We start from the raw sequence: 18,790 nt of genomic DNA, 5'->3' as shown, positions 1-18,790 counted from the left end.
TATCACTCTTGTGCTGCCAGTCAACGGTTTATCAGCACTCACACAGTCTTTCATAATGCATACTAATGTTCAAAAGTTGGCGACTGTAAAGTTCAAGCCTACGTACACTTTGCACATCTTATATAATGTACTCTTGCAAGGTTCTGTGCACAGTGCCGGAAGGGTAGACTGTTCAAAGTCATGGATTTGCTTGGTTTTGGAAAGCAATGACCGGTGAGATTAGTAAAACACTGCGGATATACCAAGTCAGAGGATCTGGAACAAAGCAAGGATCCCACCACTCCAGTCGCCTTAATCAACAAACTCTTTCAATTAATACCCCAACTCTCCCCCGCTTTTTAACGATACCTTCAACGCCAAATGCTACTGCCCCACAAAATAAATTAAACTCATGTTTTGTCTGTGCTTCAAATGATGTCTTGTATCCCAAAGCTTGTGATATGTTCTCTATTGTTACAAAGGTTGTACGATGTGGTTCAAAATCATATACCATTACTACCAACAGTCTGCACGGATGGAGGTAATGCTGACCTTTTTGTAGAGACTACGCAGATCCCGGTACTGCCACATAGTACTCAGGACCTGTGCTGCAGCCCGAACCACCTTGGGGGGATGTCTGTGGGACAGAACCACAATGATTCACTGTCAGATCTCGTGAAAACAGCATGAAATGGCTACTCGGGCTGACAAACTCGGTTTAGCTTTGCCATCGACTCTTCTCAATAGATTGAAATGATGGGTTGATGTTTTTTTACAAGTATGATATTGTTGGAACAACATCAAACCCGCATTCGCTGATGTTGGAACAATGTTTACCTGTGCATTGATTTACCAATGAAAGCGTATTTTTTTTCAAGTCTGTTAAATGGTCAGCATTTCTGCAATGCTTGATATGGAGAAACAATTGGATTAAGATCATTATAGTGCACATTCATACAACTCAGGGAAAGACAATCCACCATTCCCGAATTCCCACCTTCCTGCCTTTCCCCTAGCGATAGTGATGAGCCGATCAACGCCTCCGGCGTCCCGCAGGGCCTTGGCATTGTCCAGGTTGCGGCCAACCACCTCGTTGAGGGCACAGCACACGGCTGCTGTGCTCACCTCTGCACCGGTGCGTGATGAGCCATCACTTGCTGGCAGCCGCTGCACCAAGTCACGCAGCGCATACTTTCCTAACATAGCCAGGGAACACAACACAATGCAAATGAAGGAGGCATTGCTTCAGTTAATTCCTTGGAAACTTGTTCATAAGCATTTTGCTTTACGCTGCAAAATGTAAAATAGGTGCAATGGCCCTGTGGTCACCGAGGCTTGGCAAAACAAGATAAATGAGGAATGATTGAAGAAGCTGTTTCACTTGGCCTTTTTTTCATCTCACAATGAGCCTCCATAAAATATGATTTTGAGGACAGGTTTGGTAAACCTTCATCGATGTGTCCAATGAAGTAAGAAAATGAACAATTTGATTGTAATACTTTGCCAAGTGGATGAGTAATGGTTGAAAAAAAAAAGCATTAAAACTACAATGGCACTCAGTAGAGCGCATACCTCCGCTAGGTTGACCAGGTTATATTTTGTATCCCACCGATAGGCCAGATCGGCATCCGGACCTTTCGCAAAATCTAATCGGCTTGTTCTTACCATCTACCCAACTCATCCACCAAGTTTTGTCATAGTTCGTCCACAACTTTTTGAAATGGCATGCTATAAAGGATATAGTTTTTGGCCCTGTCTCTCAAGGGTGAAGAATCACTTAAAACAAAGACATTCTCACATCCAGATCTTTACCAAAATCGAATCAATTTTTCCTTGTCACACACCCAACCTGTCCATCAAATTTCGTCTGAATCTGTCGATAACCTTTTTGAGATATCCTACTCAGACAGACAAACAGAGAGATGACTAGACAGATGAAGAGACAGATAGACAGGGGTGAAAACATAACCTCCATCCACCTTAGGTGATGGAGGTAAAAGTGTTTTGATCCAGGTTGACACACTTTAATATAACAATTAAGGGGTGGCTCAAACAATTTGAGCATGGCCACCAAGATGTCTTCCATGGTTTGTGAAAATCCAAACATCGGTTTGAGAGAAGAGGTTCAAAATATTTACTGATATGTACAGACATACAAATTGCCAGAGCATAGGCTCCCCGGAACAGAGTTCCAGGATTGCGAAAATAAATTCGGTGTCTCTTACTTCGACAAAAAAAAGCACAAAAATGAGGTTTTCAAAGTGATCAAAGAAAAATACAAGAGTCCAGTGAAGGAACATCTAAAGGGGATTATGAGAGAAAATGAGACGTAGATGAGAAGAAAAAAAGTCGCGACTGATAGATGCTTCCTCCTCAAAAGACCCATGGCCGTGTGCACCCTGCCTGAAATAGCAGTGACTGTAAACATCACCAAAAAAGTGTTCAGACTTTGCAGCATTCCTGAAAAGGTCATAACCGTGGCTCCATCCAGATAACATTAGCCAGATAATGTGTACAAAAAGACAGCCAAAGAGAAAAGGACATTGAGGAAAACACGAATTACAGGTGATCTGAATAATACATATATATTTTTTTAAATCATGAAAACAATCTTTACAGCCCAACATATTCATTTTTAAGCCTGGTGTTGGCTTAATGAGTGGGGTGGTGGGCTTGGGATCCTTGTATTCCGAGTTCAAATCCCACTTTGCTGTTGAATTAATACCAGGTGGGGTTGACTCCAACTGTCATCCTTCTGAGGTTGGCAAAATGAGTGCCAGCATGTTGCTATCCTGTGTCGGAGTGATGACCCGTCCAGGATTGTGCCCAATAGCCAAGGAGACTGCTTAGGCAGCACCAACGCTCTGCACAGAGTATGGTCTCAATGGATGGATCGTCATTTTGAAATGACAAGATAACATTTTAAAAAAAGAAAAAAGTTATATTTCTCCAGGAGAGAAAGCAACTTCTCATTTTAAGTTACAGGGTAAAACCATTGGGATTGGCTGGAGACGTTAAACACAGGATTGTGATGTTAAAACAATACTGAGACATTAAGCTTTGCCTTGTACAATGTCATTTGTGATGATGCATCAAAGACAACTCAGAAACAAAGAAAACATGATTGGCCTGTTTTGCATTCCCAAACGATCACGTCGCTCAAGGTTCTGGGATCCCAGGTCTCAACCCGAGAAACGATGTTGATTCGTCCATTTCCTTCGAGTGTCTGGCCTTCTACTGTCCTTGTCCTACATGTGATTTATGTGCCAACACCTTCATATGCCTTACAGTACTGTTAAATAAAGATTGCACAAAACATCACTGCAGCTCAGATTAAGAGGCATTGCAATTCAAACAATTGTTTATTGCTTCAAGGAAAAGAGATCGTTTATGGTAAAGGAGCAAAACGTCTGTCTTTATTATTATTTAAATTTATCTATCATTATCTTTATTTATCTATCATTATTTAAACATAATGACTGGGGGTTGAACAGGCAATGTTGAATTTGCTCTCCAAGAGGGGCTAACGCGCCATGTTGCTGCAAATTCCTCACCAAAAGTTTCTGTAAGCCAAAGCCTGAACGAATGTCATGAAAATCCAAGTGAAGTTGTTTCATAATGCAAACAGAAATGGACTGGCAGCATAGCGGAAAGGTTATGAACTCACTTTTGAGCTGCCAGGTCTGGGCTTGATTCCCAACTCGATGAAAAACTATCATCCTGGTGTTTCATAGGTGGGGATATGTATTGAGAAGTCTACCATCCTTGTGAGGGATGTTAAACTGGGTAGGAGTTTGCTAACATTTGCTGGCGGACATCAAAGAACCCACGGTTTCATTCACAACGGCCGACCACTGTGCGCTGGCATCTTCAATCAAAATCCCTGCTCTAACCTGGTCATCTGATCATTTGGCGGGGTCACCAGAGTTATCCAGCCATTGGGACCATACTATGTGCAGAGCATCGGTGCTGTCTGAGCAGTCTCCTGGGCTATTTGGGCACAATCCTGGACGGGTCGCCACTCCGACGCAGGATACTCAAATGGCTCAATCATCCCAGCAAGCTGGTACTCATTTTGCTGACCTCGGAAGGATGACAGGCAGAGTCAACCCCACCTGGTATTAATTCAACATCCATCCATCCATTGGGACCATACTCTGTGCAGAGCATTGGTGCTGCCTAAACAGTCTCCTTGGCTATTGGGTACAATACTGGACAGGTCGCCACTCCGACACAGGATACCAGCAAGCTGGCTCTCATTTTGCCGACCTCGGAAGGATGACAGGCAGAGTCAACCCCACGTGGTATTAATTCAACAGCTGAGCAGGATTTGAACTCAAGACCCTTGGATCTCAAGCTCCTCACCCAAACACCAGAGTTATATTCAGGCTTTATTAGCAAGATCCACATTGCCCATACAACAGAACAATACTTGCGCAGCGATGGGACTTGAGAACCGAGTTTCTACGTTCTCAAGGGAGAACGGGCAATGCGAAGGCAGAACAAGTTCTATTTTTTAATGGTTTACAGACATGGCTCCAGCAAATGTCATTTTGCTGATTTGCCAGACATTATTTAAACAAGAATATGCCTCCATGCATATGTCAGTATGTTGGTCCATCAAATGAAAAGCACACCTGCGAATGAAAATGATCTGGAATGATGGACTGACCTGGGTTGCGTGTCCATCTGAACCGCCAGTGCATGAAGCGAGGATTCCAGTTTCAGATTTCCTAAAAATGGTAAATTGTAAACTATATCCTAAGGTTCTTGAAAACTCATGGAAAAATAGCCACTGAATTATCATTACGCCTTTGTCCTGCATATGATTTATATACAAGGTCTGCGAAGAGCTAAAGATCACTGTCCAAAATAAAATTTTTAAAAACCTTCAGTTGCACTTCCACATTTGTAATACACATCCACGTTGAAGAAACGGGAGTAATCAGAAGAGACATCTCATTCAAATGGAAAATGGGTGTTCCTTTCCCCATATGAAACATTCATTGGAGACACAACTGTGTCCATGAAATGACTTCCTTTGCTGAATCGTTGTCCATCAACAGAAAATATTGATTCATATATCGTCTCCACATGATGCAAGGGTGTAAAGACCACACAGTCTCAGCTGAATGATCTCTTTAATGCATCGGCAACTGTGAATATAAACAACACAACAAGCCAGTCCGCCCGCGCTGCAGGAGACAGGGCATTGCAATCGCGCGTGTATGCATGCGTACGTTCGTGTGTGTCTCGGCCAAAACCTTCTTTTTACCTTTTGAGCTTTTGTCATCAAATTTTCAGCAAACCATTATAATGAGAATATGGAGAAGAGCAATTAATAAGTAGGTCAAAAGTCAAAGGGTTAAAGTGACAGAACGTATAAATATCCCTTTATCAGTCTGTCTGCCGCTGCACAGTGCAAGACGGACAAGGTTTAAAAAAAATAAAACTAAAACTTTTTTTAATCGCTTTCGTGTTTCTTATTTTGTCCACTTGCATTTTAAGACGCTTTCTGGCTTACCACTTCAGCTTTTGTCGTCAATTTTTCAACAAATCTTTATTTTGAGACTATGGAGAAAACTAATAAATTGATTTGACGTATTTTTTGTGTCGCTGTTGTTTTCATCAAGTTTAGTTCGAGTATAAAGCGGATGCAGATGGGCTTGGGCTTTGCAATTTTGGATGACTTCTAGTTACCTTTGTTTATGAAGTGAGAGACTCTTACAAACCAACAGGTGTATAATCTTAATTTCAATTCACCGGATTACATATAAAGTTGGCCTTTGTTGGCTGCTATTCTCAGCAGCCATAAACAGTCTGAAGATCGTCCGAAGCACAGAATCCAAACAACTTTTCAAAAGTGATTTTCCGATCGCGCGACGTGGCTTTCCGAGTTGCACTTATGGATTAACGGGACAATAACATTCACAAAAACACAATTACATTGTGCTGCAGCACAGCTGAATCGGTTATCTGTTCATTTGTTTGAGAAGCACATTTTAATCTTGTAACGAATTCCTGAAATCAAGTTTGAGTGCATGCATATTTGCAATCAAAAATACACACCTTTCATTACTTTCTTGTGGACATCAACTATCTAATACCATTTCCAACTGCTTTAAAAATTGCTTATCAAAGTCGGATATGAAAACGAAGGACAAAAAAAATGCATTATAAAATGAGTAAGAGAGCAAACATGTAATGAGTGTTCAATGATAAACAGTCCAGGCCGAGTGATATGCCACCTGCTGGCAAAGCAATAACAGTGTGATAAAATACTCCACAAGAACTCCCGCAAAGCTGCGGCATTACTTTGGCTTAATGCATCGGTGGAGGAATGAAAGGAAAGATAAAGCAGCAACACATGAGGATGTGCTAGATCTTCCATCATTCCCCATTTATGATTGTCATAATCACATCTCCCATAAACATATGGCAAGCAATGCAATAATGCCTTGGTCCATGCATGCAGCAACAAGGCGACTTCAATCATTCATGCCGAGCTTAAGTGGCCTTTGCTGTGGTAGAGACACTCAACAGTCATTTACTTGTGCATCAGCAGCAGTGGGATAAACATCTATTCTGAGAAATAATTCTCGGGCTGGGCAGTACTGACCAATGAGCTCCTTGTTACGTGTGTCCAGCGCCATGTTACGCAAGGCAGTGGCGACGGCACACACAACCCTCTCGTTGTCCACCCGGAGCAGCTCGACCAGAATGGGGAGGCCCTTCTCCTTGCGCACGGCTGCCCTCACGTAACTGGCCCACTGAGCGCACAAAGGGACAACCAGAAGCCAATTACTGACAGCATTTCTGCAGTTGGGAACACAGTTTTACATATTTGCTTTGTTCAGAATTTTTCATTTATCAAGACTTCACTCATGCAATATTGTGGTGAAATAAACTACTGACTTTATGAGGGCTATTCAAAGGAATCACAATGAGTGAGTATTCATTAAGTCGTGGGCAGAAATACTGAACTGAGAATAATTGACAATGTGAAAGGGAATTACTGTACAAGTCTCAAATCAAGTTTTTTTAATTCAAATATACCAAGGACGATTCCTGCTCATTCTTCAACCAGATGCTGATGTAAAAGAACTATGAAGCATCCTCAGCACCTCTGACAAATAGATGAGCGATGCTGGATACATAAAGCAAAACACCGTATTATATATTAACCTCACAAGTTTCAAGCACAGTACAATAAGGGTGACATTGAGACCTACATCATGAGAAAGAGGACATCTCTACAGAAATATGGTGCTCTCTATTTCATCTGGTGTTCTTGGCATAAAAGCAGTGGGAAGCAGATGAGAGATGCCCAAGGGGAGGAAGAAAGCGAAGCTCTCAGCAGGATGTGACAGTTGTGAAACATACAATGGTTTCTGCAAGTGGCCATGATTTCCTGAAACAATGCTCAGTCCAAAGACCTCCACAACCAAGTAAAATTATTTGCCAATGGAGGCATGTTCCAGAATCAACGAAATCACCATTTTTACAAATTTGACGCACCATGAAAAAGACAACATGAGTGAACGAGTCTCACAGCTCATGCTCCACACAACGCTGTGAGCAAATATATCCTTTCCAGGTATCCCAAGCAAAACTAGATGGATTTTGATGATGTACATGAAAGATTCCCATGATGAACAGTGTCCTACGAAGAGACAGGCCGTGAATTTGCCTTCCACACCATGAAGGATAAGGCAGCATGATGGTACTGCTGCAGCAGTATTTTTTGAATGTAGTACAACTCACTAACCCAATCAGCGCACCATGCAAACACCTAATGAGATGAGGCCAAAACAAAAATGTTGCATGGATTAGTATCGATTGATTAGAAAAAATTTTGATGAGCAATATTATGGCTGGCAGGATAGCCCGGGCTATCCAGGATAGGCACACTATCCGGGCTATCCGGGCTATCCAGGATAGCAGGATAGGCACACTCACCTTTCAGCTGTCTAGCAAGATTGTGCATCTCGGCCTTGCTATAAACAGTCATCCTGGTGTTTCGCAGGCAGGGCGATACATCAATGTATGTGCTGTCCCTGGGATGGATGTTAAATTGGGCATCCCATCTGCCAGCATTAGTTGGTGTATGCTCGAGATCCCATGGTGTCCTTCGCATAGGTGAGTCAGTGAGTTATCACCGCCATCCTGAACAAATAATTCCTATTCTGATATACATAGTCAAACGTCGGGCTGGTCCAGTCGGTTTGTGAAAGACAAAGAAAACACTGTTACGGATCCGCCGGTACGGGTCACGAGGGGCTTCTTGGACACGTTTCCAGACCTTTGACACTGAAGCCGACAAGCTGCAGATAACTTTGCACAATGATTGGTTGCTAAGCAACCATGTATGCCATCTGAGATGATCAATTTAGATATTTACATATATATATATATATATACATCAATTTAGATACAATTTAGATGTAACAGAGTATGGTATATTAGAATCAGAGGGTCCTCGCGTCCAATTCCTGCGTTACCTTCATGGCAAATTAATCCCTCCAGATGGGGAATATTGTTCTCAACACCCCACTACTATCAATCAAGAACGGCCGAGTGATACTGTAAGTGGGACGTTAGCTGATGATTAATCGTAGTGAAACAGTGGGGTAGAACTCCAATCCACTATTTACATGCTCTGTCTCACCAATGGAGAAAAGATAATCAAGTAGTTTGGAAAGTTTATAAAAGCCAAAAGGACGTGTATTTACAGACAAAACAGTTATTTACACAGCAAAAGCAGTGTCAAAAAGATAGATCTTACCCTTAAAACACGCAAGCCCCCTAGTCAGCCACCATTACACAATCTATGCAATGTAGACACCTTAGTCACTCCAGGATACAAGACAAGCAAGAGGGATAACGAGAGAGAGAGAGAGAGAGAGAGAGAGAGAGAGAGAGAGAGGGAGAGAGACAGAGAGAGAGAGAGAGAGAGAGAGAGAGAGAGAGAGAGAGATAGAGACAGAGACATAGACATAGACATAGACATAGACATAGACATAGACATAGACATAGACATAGACATAGACATAGACATAGACATAGACATAGACATAGAGAGAGAGAGAGAGAGAGAGAGAGAGAGAGAGAGAGAGACATAGACATAGACATAGACATAGACATAGACATAGACATAGACATAGACATAGACATAGACATAGACATAGACATAGACATAGACATAGACATAGACATAGACATAGACATAGACATAGACATAGACATAGACATAGACATAGACATAGACATAGACATAGACATAGACATAGACATAGACATAGACATAGACATAGACATAGACATAGACATAGACATAGACATAGACATAGACATAGAGAGAGAGAGAAAGAGAGAGAGAGAGAAAGAGAGAGAGAGATAGAGAGAGAGAGAGAGAGAGAGAGAGAGAGAGAGAGAGAGAGAGAGAGAGAGAGAGAGAGAGAGAGAGAGAGAGAGAGAGAGAGAGAGAGAGAGAGAGAGAGAGAGAGAGAGAGGTCAGTCAGTGTCACCGGCACTTCGAGAGAAAGACGTCGCAGCTTCAGAGATGGTACAACAAGCATGCAGTCGATATTGATGAACTGAGCACTCAGGTAGACCCTGATATACATAGGAGATACAGAGACCAGGGAAATGACACCAAGAGTGACAAATTCTCATTCTCCAAATACACTGGTTGACCGGTGTTACCTTGATTACCATAGGAATCAGCAAATTGGACACAGCTGCAGCAACTCCCTGAGCATGATAACCAGCAGAGTTATCAGACTCGTAGTAGGTGTCGTCCCCCTCCATGATCTCACCACTATCTGGTGTCTGAACCTCAGAAAGTGCAGTATGTTCAGACGCTGGAACTCAGATGACAGCAGAGACAGGTGATCATCCTTTCTTCGAGGGAGTACATTCCAGGCACCCACTCAAAGGGACTGCCCCAGGTTAATCCAAGGAGACCACCATCTGGTGGACGACACCTCAACACCACCCAGACACATACCACCACGACCTGACCCAGCAGGGTTGCCCCTTGGTTCCCCCCCCCCCCAATCATAAAATAATTGGGGTCCCGAAGGCTCTACCCCAGTTCTGTCATCTGGTGAGTTGCCCTCTGAAGGCCAGCTGCAAATGAGGTACTTCCATGGAGTAGGTTCTTCTTCGTTCAATTTGTGTTTTTCAAGCATGTAGTGGAATGAAGTATTCAACTGTGATCAGATTGCAAATATCATCACCAACACACTGGGAATGGCCAACTCAAGAGCAGGACATCCACAGATACAGTTGGGCACCAGATTATGGATGGCCCTTGGCTCACTCAGAGTTCCTCTGCTCTTTGACAGGTTATATTTTTAATCCTGCTGGGTGTCCATATCCATTGATTGGTGGTCTTGGGTGGCTCCATGTTTCACAGGATCATGATGGGCACACCGAGTTTCAGCTTGAAAAGGTGTGGTGGGTTGAAGAGGCTCGAAGTTTAAAAACTCAAATGACTGGCATGACATATTTTATATTGGTAGAATTCCTGCAATGATTTCACCCATCGTTGTTAATTTATTGGACAGTTAGGTTGAATTCGGTTGAGGTTGAATTCTGTTTGTACTGTAGCTTCAATATTGGCTTTTCATGTTGTGAACAAAGTTGAAAAGCATTTTTGTGAAACTTTATCATAACTCTCTTTACAGTGGACATGAATCACATATCCTTGCTACGGAGCATCTCTTCTTGATGATAATTTTCACAAGAAGACTTGCAAAAGGCACTTCAGCTGCTTTTCCTCGCATCTTTGGTTCACACTTTTGATGTAATGCAGTTTCCGATGCCATTGTTCGACATCATGATGAAGCAGGTGTGTCTCATGCCTCCTCAAATTGCTCAGAAGCAAAACAAGGATTCGTCATAGAAAATGGAATGGCACATCTACTGTAGATACTACTAATCCTATTTATAAACTTAACCTTCCCAACTTTGCTGGAAAACAATGCATGCAGTAATTCTCCTTTCCATTTCCATGTGTAGCAATGCATGAAGCAAATACCAGCCTGCATTGTAGTTAAAAAAATAACAACAACAAAAAACAAACGAAAAAAAACATACCTTCCAGGAGCCAGCGGCCAGATTCTGAAGGGCCCCAGCGGCTCCCTCGAGAGTATCAGGGTTGGAGCACTCGGCAAGCAGGGCCAAGTATGGTTTGGCCACTGATGGGTGCCAGAGTCGTTCAACACCTTGTGGAGTATCGAGTGGTTCAGGAAGAGGGCCCATGCCATCCCACTGTCCCCACAGTCAAAAAAGGAAAAAAAAAAAGAAGAAAAACACATCAACAAAATAACAAAAAGGAAAGCCAGGTTTGAGACAAATTGGGAATATGCACAGTTATTTATTCCCAGAGAGGTAATTATTGTATATAACTTGAGAATGGAGATATGGTCATCTTCAAATTCGACTCTGACAAACCAACAGGATAATAAAAAAAAGCCGATTGTGGAGCAGCTAAGAATATGGAAATCCACTGAATAATTTGAGTTGCTTGATGAATGTAAAATTCCATTTACTGCCAACTTCGTCCACACAAGTTTGGTACCCAGGGTGATTGGGACCATACTCTGTGCAGAGCGTTGGTGCTGCTTAAGCAGTGCTCTTGGCTATTGGGCACAATCCTGGACGGGTCGCCACTCCGACACAGGGTACCCAGCAGGGTGATTATATCTAGCAATGAGGGAATTCCATTCACATCCAACCTGGTACACAGAGACGTGACACCCACCAGGGTGGTCACCAAGCAAAGGAGAAATTACATTGACGGACCAACCTACAACAAACATTGACAAACGATAAAACTTGTTGATATTGGCTCAAAAGTTATCTTGAATGTCAAATTACCTTTTACAAAAGAAAGATGCTGGTGAATGACTTATTGGTGAAGTGGATATGATTGACACAGCCTTGCTGCTGTGAAAACACATTATACTGCTCATCAAGATCAGGTCCGAGCTTCCTCTCATGTCTTCTTTCATCATCCATCAATTGTTGCTGTTTCTCAGGTTGTTTTTTTTTTAAACAGGATCTGAGGCTTATACTGTAGCTGCCACACACACACACACATCTCACACACATGGACATAGTGGACATAGAGCCGAAAACACAAGACACAACACGTGACTGTTCGACGAGACAAACAGCCACTGAGCTTGGGGGAAGTGCCGTTACTTCCAGGGTTCTTCGGTGCCAGCGATGTCACAAACAATGGCACCGCCTTTCTCACCGCACTCATCGGGGCACTTCCTATGGATGATTATGCTCCTCCCCATGGATGCCAACCGATGGGGATTGTCCATGCTCTTATCCTTTTAAATGATGAATGTCAAGCAAGGAAGCAGCATGTACATTTTTAAAAGGCTTTGGTATGACATGGTTGGGCTTTGAACCACCAACCTCCCAGACTCGGGGCGAACGCTCTAACCATTACACCACTGAGTTTGGTTTGGTAGTGAGTGCCTGAACTTTTATTTTTTTTGGTCTGCTGTTGATGTGGCGCAGGCATGATAGGCCGAATGGCCTCGTGCATCTAATTTCCTTGTGGTACCCTTGTGCGAGGAGAGCTATTTTATTTTCTCAGTAATATGATGGGTGTCTAACATGAACAAAATTTCACTCAATGTCTGACAACTCCATTCTGAGAAACTCCTGAGAAATCTACAAACCCAACAACCACATGCTCTACACCACATTCATAAAGTAATCTTAAAAAGAAAGGAATTATAGAAAACCTTGAAGAATCCAACTCAGAATAAGGGAAAAATTGTTGTGGAAAAACAACAACAAAACCCAAGAGAAAATTAAAATCAAAGATAAATTGAAAGTGAAAGCTCTGGGTTAGCCAGATAAGTTTTCGCCGTGACCCCAAGTAAAAATAGGAGAAGCCGAAACAAAAGTAAGAAGAAGATTAGTCAGATTGGTTTTAGTCTTTTTGAACACAGCCCATTGTTGTGGACTGCAATATGCACAAATAAATAAATAAATCGGCTAACAGTCAGGACATTTTGAGCATTTTTCCCAGGTTAGAGTGCCAGTATTTCATTGTGTGGGCAGAAATGTTTCTCGTACTTGACGGTATTTGCACGTGACATTTAAGGATCACGTACATGCTCGCTTTGCAAACATCAATGGGAAAGCATCTGAAAATACAAAGCCCATCCATGTCCGCTTTGTATTCAGAAAAGTGGTAGATCGATGTTGAGATGGGAAGATTGTGTGAGGAGGGTTATCTATAAGGTTGGGGTGATTGGAAGGTGTAGAGAGATGGCTGAATGGCTGAGGACAGAAGGAAGTTGGACCTCATCCCTGATAAAGGGAAGAGAAGGAGAAGAAGATGTGTGGAAGAATCATATTCCCCGACTAACGGATCAATTAGCTTTACGACTCGGCTGTCTGGACCACTTCGTAAGCGCTACAATCAGAGTGGAGTTAACTGTCTTGGGTCATAGTTATATTGTGCCATCAACTCAGCGACATGGATGAGCCTTTGCTCTGCCACATGTGGGTGGGCACAACCCAAAGTCCTGTGATCGTGATGCATATAACCAAGGTTATAAATTAACTGCATACGGGGCAAAATGTCACTTCCACCATCACACCATCAAATGCGTCCTCATTTCTACTTTACTGTTGGTGTGCATTTCAAAATCAAAACAAGTTTCTGTTTGAAAAAAAAAACATGAAGTATAAGGGCAAAAGCAATGATGATAAACAATGCAATACTGTAAACCCAATTCCCATCCTTACACAATTAATGTCCCCCCTCCCCCCCCCACTCTTTTATACAACCTTGAAAAGTTTCAGATCTTGCCAATTCAAATGTGAACATTAATTTTTTGTGCTGAACACGTTGTCATCCAAAGGATGAAGCAAGATATTGGAAGAAGAAACTGTGTTTCTTCTTCTGTGCACACAAGCTACATGGCAGCAATACGTACTGAACTGGAGTCCAAATTGTGTTTTATATCAATCATAAATGATGATGTGCAAAGTGAGTGAACTCGATACTACCATGACAATGGATAAGCAGGCATCGACAAAATGCTGCATTTGTTCTGAGGTTTTCCTCGTTTGTTCGCATTGGTGTTAACATTATGGTGTTTCAATTTTGAATTTGACAAATTTCCATTGTTTCCTTCAACAAAGGGCAAGGCATTATCCATTTCAGCGCCATCCCATTGACGATTGCACCGATATGGAATGAGGGTAAAGGTTATTAGTCACCTACCGGTTTCACCGGAGAGAACTATATGTTTGCTCTTCATCTGTCCGTCCATCAATCTGTCCGTATGTCACTCCCACCTGTGGTTTTTCCGGCTATTTTCCACCATACCCTTTAATATATCCACCTGAAACTTGGTACACGGCTTTTATTTGATAAGGCACAGAACAAGTTTGAATTCCAGAGTGTTTCATCAATATTTTCGAGTTATGCCCAATTGAGACTTAGAAAATATCACATATTATACACTAGCAAATACAACTCGTCGCTCAGCTGATAGGTCAATAAAGTGGGGAGGGGGGGGAGAGAGAGAGAGAGAGAGAGAGAGAGAGAGAGAGAGAGAGAGAGAGAGAGAGAGAGAGAGAGAGAGAGAGAGAGAGAGAGAGAGAGAGAGAGAGAGAGAGAGAGAGAGAGAGAGAGAGAGAGAGAGAGAGAGAGAGAGAGAGAGAGAGAGAGAGAGAGAGAGAGAGAGAGAGAGAGAGAGAGAGAGAGAGAGAGAGAGAGAGAGAGAGAGAGAGAGAGAGAGAGAGAGAGAGAGAGGAGAGTGCTGCATTTTATGAGGAAGGGGGAGCAAGGAGGGGACAGACTGCGAAAAGGGGAGGGGAAAGGAGGAAAAAAAAAAGACAGTTGAAGGGTGGAGTTGGGGTTAACAAAGAGAATGATATGTGATGCTTAATGACCAAACACCCCAAAAAAGAAAAAAACGTGTCAGAACAGCTGTGCACACAATGACACAACGGAGTTTGTAAAATAATCCAATGACACATCTACAAAAAAACTTTGATATTCCAATTCGAGAAAATTTGTGGGAAAATGAACCAAAAGCAATTACTGAAAACATGGAAGTACCGCTCACGTACGATGTTATGATCCCACCGGGTGTGAACAACGAATACAAAGCATTGCGACCAGATATCATACTTGGGTACAAAAAAAAGGGAAGAAGGCATTGCTAAATGAGGTGTTAATACTGTTGATCTTGGACTAATGATGCAGAAATCAAGAAAATGACCTAATAACAAGACCTCAAGCATGAAGTGAAAAGATCCTGGAAGCTGAAGAAAGCCAAAGTTGTACCAGTGATGACGAAGAACCTCACGGAGATATTAAAAACCATCCCTGGGAATATCACGACAAACGAACTTCAGTTGGAAGCCATCCTGGGCTCAGACATGATCACGGGCTCAGTTTTGAAGCAGGTTATGCGTACAGCTCGTGGAAGAAATGTTATTTTCACCCGCAAAAAACCGTGAAAACGTGAAACACAGGGCTGTGAATGTAGAAGTAGGTCACGCGCGTGGGCTCGTGGAGGATATGCTTTTGCGTACGTAGAGCTGCTCTCTGTATGGCTGGTGCACAATATGTTTTAGAGCTGTGTTATGTGTGCGAATCATGGAAGATATGTGTTTTGCATACGTACAGCTTCTCTCTGCATGGCTTGTGGAAGATATGTTTTTTGTGTCCGCAAAACCCGTAAATACGCGAAACACAGGGTCACAAATGTAGAAGCAGGTCGCATTTTATCAACCACAAATCCGCAGGGTCTGCAAATAGTGAATCCACAAATGTCGGGGTCTGACATTGTACGCTTTTCAGAACTTTTCACAAGTGTACCAAACTCTAAACCTTGTCGATTTACATCTGGGACAGGCTTTAAAATAAATTATGCAAAGTATCTTATCAGAGGTTAAGTATATGGGATAATGAAATGAAACGGAAGACCAAGGAGGAACCCGAAAGTGTAAATCGCAAAGATGGAGTCATCAGGAGACACCTGGATAGGATTTGGGTTTCAGCCGCGACTCCACAACCCTCAAACCCCTCCAGGAACAGCCAAGTGAGCCTTACAGAAAACTTTCTGCAAGAATTCACTTCTCCTGAGAGAGATAGATAAGGAAAGAGAGGAATAGAGAGTAAGAGAGATGAAAGAGAAGAAAAAGCAAGAATTCGAATGAATGAAGAGAATTGTGAAATCCATCATATTTACCTCCAGCACCGAGAGTGGATCGAGGTAAAGTTTTCACCCCGATCTGTTTGTTACTTGCAAAATCGAAGATTCACAAATATATTGGTTGGTCTGGTCAGTGATTCTGTCTGTTTGTTTGTTCGTTTGTTTGTCTGTCTGTCAATCAATCGCCTGCAGGTCACAATTTTAAACCGATCTTCACGAAACTTTGCGAAATGGTAGTCAGTAATAATAATAATAAGCTGATTGATTTTGAGGTCAAAAGGTCAACTTGGCCAAACCATCCAACACCCCTCCCCCCTCCACCATCACCCCCACAATACTCACCACCATCCCACAGCCCCCACTACAATCCTCCATCAACCATCACCCCCAAAATATTCACCACCATCCCCCATCAACCATCACCCCACAACCACAACCACCCCATAGCCTCTATTTCCCCGAGAACCACTCCCTTCCCCACTGGGGCAGGACCTTGACACAGCACAGACAAGGCACCACAGCACAAACATGGCATGAATATGGCACGAAATAACATGAACATGGCACCACAGCATGAGCACGGCATGAACATGGTACGACACAGCACAAACACGGCATGACAAATCATGACATAGCATGACATAGCACAAACACGCCACAACACAGCACGGACATGCCACGACACAGCACAGTACAGCAAGAACACGGCATGACAGCACCACAGCACAAACATGGCACGAAACAGCACGGACACACCACGACAGCACAGCACAGCACAACATGACAGCAAAACACAGCACAGCAAGAACACGGCACGACAGCACCACGGCACGAACACGCCATGACACAGCACAGCACGAACACACCATGACAGCACAGCACAGCACAGCAAGAACACGGCACGACAGCACCACAGCACACCACGACAGCACAACACAGCACACCACGACAGCACACCACGACAGCACAGCACAGCACACTACGACAGCACACCACAGCACAGCAAGAACACGGTACGACAGCACCACAGCACGGACAAGGCACAAATATGGCACGACATCACATGAACATGGCACCACAGCATGAGCACGGCAAGAACATGGTACGACACAGCATAAACATGGCATGACAAAGCACGGACATGTCACGACAGCACAGCACAGCACAGCAAGAACACGGCACAACAGCACCACAGCATGAAGATGCCATGACACAGCACAGCAGGAACACACCATGACAGCACAGCACAGCAAGAACACGGCACGACAGCACCACAGCACGACACAGCACGGACAAGGCACAAATATGGCACGACATCACATGAACATGGCACCACAGCATGAGCACGGCAAGAACATGGTACGACACAGCATAAACATGGCATGACAAAGCACGAACATGCCACGACAGCACAGCACAGCAAGAACACGGCACAACAGCACCACAGCACGAATATGGCATGACACACCACGGACATGGCACGAACATGCCATGACAGCACAGCACCACAGCAAGAACACGGCACGACACAGCACAGCACAACAAAGAACCACACCATGACACAGCATGAACATGGCAGGCCACAGTACAAACAAGGCACACCACAGCACTAATACGACACGACACGGCACTACAGCATGAATAAGACATGATAACAAACACAAATGGCGTCCTCGGAAAATATGAAACGGGACGATCCCGTAACATACAAGACACCTGGTCAGCCTGCGACAGTGGGCCAAAGCATTGTCCGTTATGTCCGAGTGTGCCTGGGCGCTGTTGGCTGCCGGGTGATGACGGGCGGGTTCTGCTCAAGTAATATAACCGATTTATCAATTAATACAAAATCCTTCCCTTATACACTGTCAATTGAACGAAAAATACAAAACCTACAAATCTGCCTTGAATATGCGACCAGCGTTTTCATCCTTCACTAACACTTTCACATTCTTCATCTGAATCGCTCGCGTAAGGCTCAAAAAGATACGGCTCCATAATCCCCCCCGAAAGCATTTCCATCACTCATTTAATCTCCAATAGTTTCCTCAAAATCACACTGATCAACTTTCAACACACTGAGAATTTTCAGTGTTGCTAACGACGGAGGAATCGGTATCGGAATCTGAGCTCCACATGCACCGTTTCTCTATGTGGACCACCATGTGGTCTCTATGTGGACCACCATGTGGATCAACATGGCTTCAAGAAGGGACGTCACTGGTGAAATAGAAAATCGACACTCTCGGGCTTTTTTCGACACTTTGTGATTGGCAAAAAAAAAACTTCAAATTTCTCCCACCACCTCCTTCAAATTCGACCATGATGAATGATTTTCAATGGTTTTCAGAAAGAAAGAAAAAACGCCTTTGGGGAGGGAGCCCTTTGAGGTCAAATATGTTTTTGGGATTTTGCAAGTACACTGTATTTAGCTCTGCACGATGTCTTTCTGGTTCGTTTGTTTGTGAGCAGGATATCTCAAAAAATTGGAGATGGATTCGGATGAAATTTGGTGGACATGTCGGGTGTGTGACAAGGACGGATTGATTCGATTTTCATGAAGATCCGGCTGCAGATCGGATACGAGAATTTTGATTGAG

General features: G+C 43.2%; 1 protein-coding gene across 8 annotated transcripts in view; it reads right to left on the bottom strand.

The window, feature by feature from the left end:
- The window catches only part of LOC147027498 (uncharacterized), a 504,607-nt gene that overhangs the window by 42,921 nt on the left and 442,896 nt on the right, over positions 1–18,790 (bottom strand). For all 8 annotated transcript variants that reach the window (XM_085876963.1, XM_085876968.1, XM_085876964.1 and 5 more), the window contains 4 exons: positions 11,083–11,256; positions 6,599–6,749; positions 977–1,175; positions 532–616 (listed from right to left, as the gene is read on the bottom strand). In XM_085876963.1, the coding sequence (XP_085733089.1) occupies positions 532–616; positions 977–1,175; positions 6,599–6,749; positions 11,083–11,256 (609 nt within the window). The remainder of the gene's footprint in view (positions 1–531; positions 617–976; positions 1,176–6,598; positions 6,750–11,082; positions 11,257–18,790) is intronic.

The sequence above is a fragment of the Eptatretus burgeri genome, chromosome 4, assembly GCF_056783735.1.
Source record: "Eptatretus burgeri isolate ZD-2024b chromosome 4, Ebu_testis_v1, whole genome shotgun sequence".
NCBI classification, from domain to species: domain Eukaryota; kingdom Metazoa; phylum Chordata; class Myxini; order Myxiniformes; family Myxinidae; genus Eptatretus; species Eptatretus burgeri.
The sequence above is the reverse complement of the archived record's forward strand: the minus strand, read 5'-3'. Positions and strand labels throughout refer to the sequence as shown.